Genomic DNA, 10,852 nt, shown 5'->3' with positions numbered 1-10,852 from the left:
TATTGATAGAAGCCTTGTAGGGGTAGTCCAGCCCGGGGAAAGTACTGGCAGCATGCGTTATTGTCCTTCATTTGTCACAGAAGCTGATGGGAAATCATTCAATTAAAAGGAGTGCAGCGGAATACACAAAATCTCAATATGAGTTTAGGAGAATGAGGGCAGCACATCAAAGGCATGCCAAAGCCCAGCTTTATGAAATGATTTTTTTTTTTTTTTCATTTCCACTGATTTCCTAGGTGAAATTAGGTGACTGTCTGGCTAGCATAATGATGATAAGGCTGGGAAACCATACATACTCAAATGACATACGTATAGTTTTAATAAAGTATGAGAGAGACTTGAGGGAGTGCATTAAATTGAGTAATAATTTATTATTTAGAGACCTCTACCCATTTACTCATTTTTTCTGGGAGAATTGGCTCTTTCTCCAAGGTGTAGGCCACTTTTAGAGAGGGGGGAGAAGGCAGAGGCTGGTGCCTCTGCCGCAGTAGCTAGCTGGCAAAGCCAACTTCAGCGACTGCCTGCAGCCGAGTGCCCCGGCTACCTATCCTGTTGTTGAGCTGCTCGATAAACATGCTGGGAGAGGGAGAGGGGGAGAGTTGACAGGGCCTTGCATGTCCTATAGGAATGCACTGCAATTATTTCCAATCACAATTAACCTGATTAGAATAATGGACAGGAAGTGTCCCTCTGTAGCTAATGCAGTTTGGCATCAGCTGACTGAAATCCTTTGATAATTTCTGCACAGATGGCTGGGCTGAAAGCAGCACTTTTTTAATTATTATTTTCATGGTCTCTTGGTAGGCCAAAACCTCGACACCAACAACAGACCTCCCCATTAAGGCGGACGGCGCCAACGTCAACATCACAGCTGCCATTTATGACGAGATCCAACAGGAGATGAAAAGGGCCAAGGTATCTCAAGCTCTGTTTGCCAAAGTGGCTGCCAATAAAAGTCAGGTGAGTGGTAGAGGGGATTTCGTTGTTGCGGGGCTTTTTGGGGTCTTGTTTTTAAAGCAAACTCTGGGGTTGGAACTAGACCCATCTCCTCCTCCCACCAATAAAAATACATCTGTTCCTACAATAATAATAATCTTCATCTCTGGGGAACCTGTTGTGTTTTTGGCTTTTGCCTGCTTAAGTGGTTTCCTTTTCCCTTTTAAAATAGGCTGAGGAAAGGATCAGCTCACAGCCAAGCTTTTTCTCCCCTTTTGTACAAACACGCATGTCTTTTCCCACTTGTGATACATAACTTACACCTCTGCTAGTGGGACAAGGACCTTTCAAAATGATGGTATCCTTCTCATTTGGCAGGTAAAGAAATTGTTTTCTTAAGTGATTAACTGAGGGAAGGCAATGGGAAACCACATATTATGCAGGTGTTTCCTTTTTTTTGCATGTTGTATGTGCTGCATACTGTATTGCCATGTGAATAATTCACATCAGATCCAATCATTTTTACAATGATTGTAAAAATGCATGAGAGGGCATGAGAGGGCACTGCAGTGGCTTCTCCTGGATTAATTTCCACCTTGGGTGTAAAAAATAAATGCGGGCAAACCTAGGTCGGGGTGAAATTCTTGAAGAGAATCCATCAATTTAAAAATTTCATCCAACTCTTTAAAAAAATATGATGCACCAGAAGGGATTTTGTGGAAAGGAGGACAGACAGAATTTTTTGTAGGAAGGACAGCAAGTGGATTGGAGACTGTTGGAAGGAATTGTTACTCAGTAAAAAGGGCTGCTTCTGATCCTGGATGAAATTACTCAGTTGTGCTAGGAGAGGACATCAATATGCACACAAAAATGCACAAATGTGTCTGTGACAATGAGAGAGGGGGATAAAAGTATCTAGATGCAGGCACTCTGCAAAATACATACTTTCTTTTCCTCTGTGCGGGGAAACAACATTGTAGTCATTAAAGTAGATGTAAAATAAGAGGTTGAAAGGAGTATAAACAAAGCATCAAAGGCTATCAAAGCACATGGGAGAGCCTTGTCCTTGTTACAGGTATTTGTGCCCTGACACATGGAGGTCTGATTCATTTTTCCTTCCTCATTTAATCATTCATTTTCTTTGCCCTTTACTTTCTCTTGTCAGGGTACAGGGGTTACAGTCCCCAACCCCTCTACCCCCCAACAAAATCCCAGGCACAGTATGAAATACATAAAAGGAAAATACCATGGAACCCTCTTAAACTGTTAAATGCATAAAAATCTCATGTACCACATGGCAAAATATAATGAGAACTGGAGCTGTTAAACGAATAAAGCTGTTAAAAGCATAATGCCACTTGGCACAACTACTGTGCATTTAACGGTTTTCCACTGTGTAATAAATGACATATGTGGTAAACGTGCAGTAAATATAAAAACTGCACAATTGATTTTGCAAACGTGCCCCTTATTCTTTACTCCATGCAGATATCAAAGTTCCACCCAGAATCCGGACTGGACAGCTTTTAATAAGGAGTGTTTAACATAGACAGAATGCCAGCCTCTCTGAGGCTTGGCTTAAAATTGCCTGCAAGCTTCCTGTCATTATACCCAGAGGCTTCTTGAAATAGAGAGGGACTGAACCACCCAACAATAATTTGGGTGGCTCACCAGCTTCGGTCTGTGCCAGCTTGAGTGCGCTTCTCTGGCAGCATTGCACACCAGCACCAAAACAAAAATAAGCTCCGTAGTCTTTCACGTGGAAAAACAACAGGGCAGATTTTGAAAGCCAGATGCAAAAGGTTAAGAACAGGATCCACAAATGTTATTGTTTAAAGCAAAGTTACTGCACATAAAGGTTTTGTTTCTTCAGCAGCAGCGAATAAAGAAGTGTTTCTGAGGCTGATGTTTCTTTTGTTTCACAGCCCTGCCAAAGCAATACTGGCTCCCTGGGATGACCCAGCATTCGCCATGCTGAGATGTCATAGCGCTCTGCTGGAGCATGAAAGTGGTTTATGGGGGCACTGGAAGGCAGGGACAGAGAAGACGTAGCCAAGAACCACAGCAGTACAGGGCCTCCCCCTGCCCCAAAGGCCACCTGCGTGCCTGCCCCCGGCCTGGCTTGGTGTGCCTGTGGTGTCCCACCGCTGGCTGGGGTGCCAGGAGGAGTGCCAAAAGCAAGGACACAGTTGCTTGTGTAGGGGAGAGCCACTGGCATGGTGGGATGGTCGGCGTGTCGCCTTAGGTCTAGCTTGTCTAAAAACTAGCGATGGGGCTTTCCCAGTGCTTTGTGCAGGCCAGTTGTGCCAGTCATGGGCATTTCTGGTGAAGATGCTGCTGATTTCAGCAGCTGAGTTACATGGTGGGAAGCGCTCATTGAAAACTGCCCATGTTTGCAGAAGAGAGAGTTTGAAAGAGGGGAAAAAAGAGCTAGTCTGAGGGTTTGCTTGGACTCTCCGCCAAGGTTCGTTCACTTGCTGTTCTCCACAGGCCTGGCTTGCGTTGCGTTGGCTTCCTCTATTATTCCCTCACCCCAGACTACTGAGAGGCTTCCAGTTTGCTAACAAGGCATGTGTTATGTTGGGCACTGCTGTTCTGTCAACAGCAATCCACGGTGCTGTGAGATCTTCACAGTTTTAGCAGCCAGTGAATCTCCGACAGGGCTGTTTTGACATTTTATACACAGGGCTGTATGTCATGTACCCAAGAGAGCATCCAGAGCCAATGGAGGCCTCATTTCATCTTCTGTCTTCGTACAGGAAGAGTGGTACCCACTGAGAGCAGTTATTGCAAGCGGCATCATCTACTGGTGGAGTTAATTGACCTCTAATTTAACAAGTAGCCATCTTTATTCTTAAGTCATGGCAGAGTCTCAGTTCAGCAACTAAAGGGAAGGGCAGCTGCTAGAAACAAAGGTTACAAATCACAGAGCTCACAAGTCAACATAAATGCAAGGAACAGGGCCTCACTAGCAGTAGTACGGTGAGACTTCTTTAAGAGAATCCACCTTCATAAAGATCTCAAGCCATTCGTTTATAGACATTGACTTATTTGTCGCTTACTTACCTTAATATGCATTTTATTCCTTGCAACTTACACCTAGACATTTTTAGTCTTGTTCGTGAAGTGCTGTGCAACCCTTTGTATTTTTGAAGGCAGCAGGAGCTGAGGGGCTCAGTGCCCTCCAAACACAGCCTCCAAAGCTGTCGTCCTATTTTAGTTGCCAGCTGTTAGTGATGTACCCACTGGACAGCATGCTTCTCTGGGGATGCCGCCTGCTAGTGCCCTTTGTCCTTTAAATGTCTAAACCTGGGACCTGTATTATCACACTGGGAGTGTTTCTGAGTGTGGGCAGAACACCAGGAGTTGGTTTCCAATCTGCGCTTTGGGCTCTCCTGGTTATATTTGATTCACAAGGAGATGGGTTTCTGGTGTGCCATTTCAGAGAGGTTCGAGGGGCCTGTGTGTCTCCTGAGCCAGGCAGTGGGACAGGCAGAGACTTTGACCTTAGGTTACTACAGGTTTGGACTGTCGGTCTTGAAAACTGGCTTCTACATGCAGTTCTGCAACTGCTCTACAGTACAACTTCAGGAAAACCATTTCCCCCGTGACCACGTGCCAGCGCTTTTGTAATACTGTGCAGCAGCATCACCCCTCTGACCTCTGCTAGTGAGAGCCCTAGCAGAGGCTGTGCTGTGCTCAGCAGAGGTTTTTTCCTTAGTTTGTGCGAAATGAGTTTAGGAATACAGTTCTGCTCAAAATAAACAGTCACTATCAAAATAAATAGTGGGCATAGCTGGCTGGAGCCCTTGTTGACAGTCTGGGGTGGGGCACAGTTTGTATGAACATGGAGACCGAACTTCCCACAGTTCTCCCAGGGCAAGAGACCCTCCTTAAACAGGCTGGGATGGTGTGGGGAAGTGGGGCACGTGCTGCTGGGGAACTGCCCCGGGCAGGGCAAAGGGAAGGGTTTGACCTTCACCAGTCCAGTGAAAACAAAAAGTAAACCCTTGAAACTGAAATTCTTTCTCAAGGAACTGGAATTTGTTCTAGTTGCACCACAGTAAAGCAAGAGAGACCCCATGGAGCAACATTTGAAAAAACGTTAAGCTGGCAAAGCTCAGTCTCTGGTTCGTGTCTTTGCTCTGTTTAAAAATGAACAAACAAAAAGTAAACTTGACCGGGGGGTGGAGGCTGGGGGCCCTTCAGGTGAAGAGAAACCCAGGGCTATGGATGGAAATCACTACGACAGTTCCTTGCCTTGCCTTGCCTCTGCCTTTTCCTTTTCATGTTGAGATCCCTGCTTCATTGCCAGGATTGTCTGGGAGCCTGTTCTCTGGCCAAGGGGGGTGTTAGCCCCACCGTAGGAGCCCACGCTAGATGGGTCTCAGCACCATGGCCACCTGCCCGTGCTCCGAGAAGTAAATAGAGGAACTGCAAGAGGGATGAGCAGCGACACTCTGGGGCAGGGTTAGCTCTAGAAATCCCTTATTTTGTCCTTTCCTCTCTTTCCTTCCCAACTTATATTCCCTTGTATTCATTTGATATGATGGGATGCCTCCTCTCCCCCTTTTAGCTTATAATAGGTATTTTCTGTGCCCTTAAACTAATTAGCTTCCAGTGATGATGAACAGCAGCTAAAAAAACCAGCTGGTGGTGAAGATGCGTAGCGTATATAGTGTATGCATATAGGGCACTTCTTACTGCTGTAGCATCTTGGTGCCTTTATGATGTTGTGAATCTCTACAGCTGGGGCATATCTGTTGTGCTGATATTTTGATGTTCTTGTTACATATGGAGGAAATACAGAAAGACATTTCTCTTCTTGACTGAACTTAAAATTTCTCTGAAGTACCTTTGGACATTAGCTTTTCTTTTACAGACTTCTATACGCAGTCACAGTGTGACTCCCATCCAGGACGGCATCTGCAGCAGCATGTTAGCCTCTCAGCAGCTGAGCGAAGCAGGGACAGTTGTGGAGCTAGGGCTTTGCTCAGGAAGTCCTTGGCAGACCTGGGAGCTGATGGCAGGCTGCTTGCCCTAACCACAAGCCCACACTTCCTCTCCAGCGTGGGGAGAAGCTAGTTTGAACTTGGCACGCTGGAAATATCCTCAGTGCACAGCATCCTTCCCTCTGAGGCCAAGAGCTGTAAGCAGAATTGGTGTTCCCATGAATCTAAGATACGTCAGGGCTCATGTAGCTCTTTTTTTTTTTTGTATTGTTTCACGTTTTATAAGGCTAGTGAGAAACTGGGCCTCATTAAAGTGCTTTGCATTTTGCCTTAAATTTTGGGGGGAGGAAGAGTACCGAGCGTTTCAGAAAATCCAGGCTGTTGAGTGATTAACCTTGAACTGTATCAAAATGCTCCAAGTAAAGCTTCTCAGGTTCAGTTCCCCTCCCCCGGCCCTCATCAAGAATTCATTGAAGCCATGACAGAACTCTCCATTACAGTTAGTCTTTTATCCATTTCAGCTTTCTTGATTAGGTTATCTTGAATCATTAGGGGGTTTATTTATTTTAATAGACACTTATTGGATTCACAGAAAGAGAGTTTGGCTACTGAGGAACAAGAGCTGAATATTATCTGGCTCATTTCGCACTGCAGAGGGTCCCAAACTGAGCAGAGGGAAGAGAGACTGAGGAAGTTTGTCCAGAGGACTCCTATGATCCCGTGTAGAAAAGGAGCCTTCTCTGTGGAACGCAGCATTTCCTTCCTAATCTTTCAAGACTTGCGTCGATCATTGCTGCTTTTTTTTCCTTTTGTCACATATGTTGACATTTTCTGCACTGATGATGTGGGTGAGGAAATGGCCTTTTACATTTATTTTTGAGATTTATTCCTGAATCACTCTTACTAAAAACTCTTCGTTTGCCTACTCATGCTTTCACTGGAGACCTTAGAAAATGTCAGCACAGAAAACTAGCTGTGTTATTATTATTAATAATTTCAGTGTAACTGCAGGGAAGCACAAGGTCAGTTTAATTGCAGTTTTATCCAGGCTCGAAGTACCTCGTGGCGCAGCCTGAGCAGACAGGCTGCCTGTGACTAAGTTCACCATGGACGCCCAACTGCCACCTTCTGTGATGGCTGTCGGTGGAGGTGCTGCTTGAAGTGTAAGCACTGGCCTGTAGCCCCAGCATAACTGAACATGAACTTTTCCCACGTGCCGCCTTGTCCTTTAATCAGAAATTTGGTCCTTGGTTGACTGCAAGTCAGCAGATCTGCGGGAAGCAGTTTTGGGGGTCAGGATATTTGTGCATACCTTCGCTGAGCGCTGGAAAACCTGACCGTATTGTAGTCTGGTACCTCTGGCTGCCGGAGCAGCCTCCCCTGCTCCAGGCTAAGTCTAGCAAAAGTGAAAGGGTCAAGCTGCTAAAAAGGGCTCAGGGATAAGTGACAGAGAATATGGCTCGCGATTGTTGCACCAGCTAACTGTCCCTCAAGGGGGTTTGAGTGCACCAAGGCTAATGCTTTGGTGTAGTAAGCACGCTGTTTCTTTAACAGCATAAAAGCACAATGGGAATGGCTGGCTTCCTGCAGATTTTTGTTGTTGTTTGCTTAGCTATGTGGAAATGTATTTGATTAGGAGACAGAGAGAGAGGTTAAAAATAGGACATTAATATGATATTATTTGTTTTATCAAATAAAATGCTTGGAAAATGTTTATCTTGTCTCATGAGAACAACAAAAATAGAGGCCAGCACTTCTCTGCAGCTCTCTTTAATGAGCTAAATTGGGCTGCATTCTCGATGCCTCTAGAAGTTTTGGGGTGAAATGAAGGAAGTTCTGAGCAGAATTCCTTCTAACCACAAGCACTGGGTGTGCCTGACTGTAGAGCCAAAAGCATCCTTTAATTGTGCTGTTTTTCCTCCTCTTATTTTTAATGGAAGACATTCCCATTTAAGAACCTTAGAAGCTGACTTAAGGACCGTATTCTGCCACCCATATTGACCCTGGCGCATATCAAACTCTCCTGGTAACTCTGTGGCAGTCAAGGGGGCTGTTTGTGCAGTGGAGCGAGACTTGCGATGTGCAGAGGAGGCAGGATCAGAAACACAGCGTATCACGGATCTGGGGAAGGATGTGTTATTTATTAGATTTTCAGAATACATTCACAGAAGTTGGATTTACTTGTAATGCAGTGAGCTCAGATGTTGTGGATGAGTGGGGGAAAAGGTGGTGAGATAGCGTCTCCTTCTTCACTTTTCCTTCTTCATGCCAATAAATGTAGCTATAGATGAAAATTCACTGTGAATGGCTGTAGCTCCAAGAATTTCTGTATGTTAGCATTTCTTAAATGAAATAATTCTCCTGGAAAGCTCTGTGTAACATACACAGACCCAAAGAAATAAATAAAAGAAAATAAAGAAAATTGCAACCAAAAAACCCCAAATTGAGGTTTTTAACAGAAAAAGGAGATTTGCGTATTAATAATTCATGAGTTCTCATTGAACATGCACGAAGAAACGGTGCTATTCAATAGAGAATACTGTCATCTGTCACTGTTTTATTTGACATTTACACTTTTTTTTTTTTTTTTGCCTGGTACTGCAAAACTTTCTTGGATGGCGTGCTAAGATTATTTAAATAAATAATTAAAAAAATCCGATGCAGACTTTTCATCTGTGCATGGGGAAGGCGGTTACTTACAATCATAAAGAATGTGTGAGTAAGCTGCAGCGCTGTGTTTTCTCACGTATTAGCTGAAGCTATCGCCTAATAAGCAGCCCCATAGATGGATAGGTAGGGTCTTGAATGGACAGGCAAGAGAATGAATGCTTGAATAAATAAAGGGAAGGATAGAAAAAGAGCAATGAAAGGACAGATTTGATGCAGATAAGTGTACACATGCACACAGTGGGTACGCGTGTGTATGTGTGGGGGTGAGCGAATGATGGCTGTTGTGAAGAAAGCTGCCACAAATACATTGCCGTTGCCGATGCAAAAATAAATATAAATGGCGTTGGGGGAGATCCAGTCCTGCACAACATGAGAGAAGACAGGGCATTTAGCACAATGACAATTCAGAGTTAGGCGCACCTTGCAATTTCTTGCTAATATTAGGCTCATGAAAATCTTTCTGCTCTGTAGGTTAGTTATTATTTATAAAAATCACAGAACCAGCTGATACATTCATAAGCTAATTATTGTAGCAGCTGGGTACACATGGTGCAATATGTCTGAGGCTGTGAAGTATCACAGATTTCTTGGGGCCTGCTGTGGTGGGGGTGTGCTGTTGAAGGCTAGATCCCTTAATCTGATCAGCCAAGCAAATACTTTGTGGGGAAACTGGATTAATATCTCTCTAAATACCACGGATGTGCTTCACCTTCAGAACCAGGCTCCTTTAAACGTGCCATTAGCTGATCTCCTTTGGGGAATGGAGAAGTTCTCAGGTGTCCTCAGGATGGCGGGGTCTTTGCCTGGTGCCTCCCTTTGCCAGAAATTAATTTGGTTTGCTCGTGTCTGCACACATGGTCACACTGCAGTCTAATCTTTTCCCTAATAGCTCCAAGGTCAGGACCTCGCATGTTGCCAGGCAAATTGAGTGCTATCCTTCTTAAAGACTAATGGCAGCGAGTGCCTAGTCCATAATGAGGCCTGTAGTGTTGCTCTAAGTGATTGTAATGAGCGCTGATTATAACCGGACAGATAAATCAAAATGCAGCAGTCGCCGTCAGGCTAGCCGGTCCAACTTCGGAAAGGGGAGGTGGCCCTGCCGAGCCATCCCCGGGCTCTGCCGGAGCTGGGCACCGCGCAGCGCCCCGCAGCCCTCGGGAGAGCCCCAGGAGCCGTCCTCCCCCGGGCCGCCCCGTGCAGGGCTCCAGCTCCACCAGGTGCAGGGTTTTGTGTGTATTTTCTGTTAAACGATTGGTCTTCATGCTGCAGCATCCCTTGGGAGATGTTAAACATACCTGCTTGAAACATTTGAAAGAGTTCAGTTGGAGACTTATTCAGATCGCTGAAAACAGGGAGAAACGGGAGGTTATTTTTTCCACAGATGGTTTATTTTCCATTTCAAAAATAATTTCCTTTGTATGGAGGAACCCCTGAGAAAACTGTGGAGCTGGCAGATTTTCTTACAAGAGAGAAAGTTTTGGGGGATTTCTGAGCGGAGGAAAGGGAAGGAGGAGAACTGAGGGCAAGGGATGTGGCCAAACCACATTAAAATGCAGACATCACCTGGCTGAGAGATTACCCAAATACCAGTCAAAATACTTTGAAAATATAATACAGATTTTTTTTTTCCCCTAAGTAAATGATTAGATATCTTGTTTTCATCCTTGCCCCCCCCAACCCTCCTAGTTTATTGCAAGAAAAGATCAGGTCTGCACAAATGTGGCCTCTCACTTGTAAAAACAAGGCAGTGTTGTGTTACAGATTAGTTTATAAATCCCTGGTGGCTTCACAGTTCAGTGCCTACAGCTGCTGCAGATGGGCCTGGGTTTTTGTCTCTTCGCTGTGCTGCAGCCGGCAGTTGAAGGAGAAAATGGAATGATCAGGTTATTAACATGTAGGCCGTGAGGAAGAGGCTGCACAATGAGAACAGCTGGTGTTGCTGTCTTGGCTGATGCAGCGGAGATAATCAAATCTTGCCTTTTTTGGGGGGGTGAAGGCAGAAGACACAGTGGAGAGTAAGACAAACAACAGCTTATGATATTATATACGGGGTTTAGAGTGCACGGTAGAAGTTGTCAATGGCTTACAAGTTGTTACACAAAAAAGCAATACCAAAAACCCCCCACGTGGGCCAGTAGTGAACCTGGCTGTTCAGCTTGCTCTAGTCGCTGTTCGGAAAAACACCGTTTTGACTACTTCTCGTACCGAACATTTTTAACATTGATCAAGCTATCTTTTAGGTATTGCAAGGTGCCTGTCAAAATGGTGTCAAAATGCTGAGTTGTAGCTCGAAA

The 10,852-nt window shown here is 44.9% G+C and overlaps 1 protein-coding gene across 1 annotated transcript in view; it reads left to right on the top strand.

Moving 5' to 3' along the window:
* The window catches only part of SATB2 (SATB homeobox 2), a gene marked incomplete at its 5' end in the record, with an annotated part of 39,759 nt that overhangs the window by 4,106 nt on the left and 24,801 nt on the right, over positions 1-10,852 (top strand). Inside the window, one exon of the mRNA XM_009575902.1 lies at positions 805-960. Coding sequence (XP_009574197.1) covers positions 805-960 — 156 coding nt within the window. The remainder of the gene's footprint in view (positions 1-804; positions 961-10,852) is intronic.

The sequence above is a fragment of the Fulmarus glacialis genome, unplaced genomic scaffold, assembly GCF_000690835.1.
Source record: "Fulmarus glacialis isolate BGI_N327 unplaced genomic scaffold, ASM69083v1 scaffold39884, whole genome shotgun sequence".
In the NCBI taxonomy this organism is placed as follows: Eukaryota; Metazoa; Chordata; class Aves; order Procellariiformes; family Procellariidae; genus Fulmarus; species Fulmarus glacialis.
This window is presented reverse-complemented; position numbering and strand designations above follow the sequence as displayed.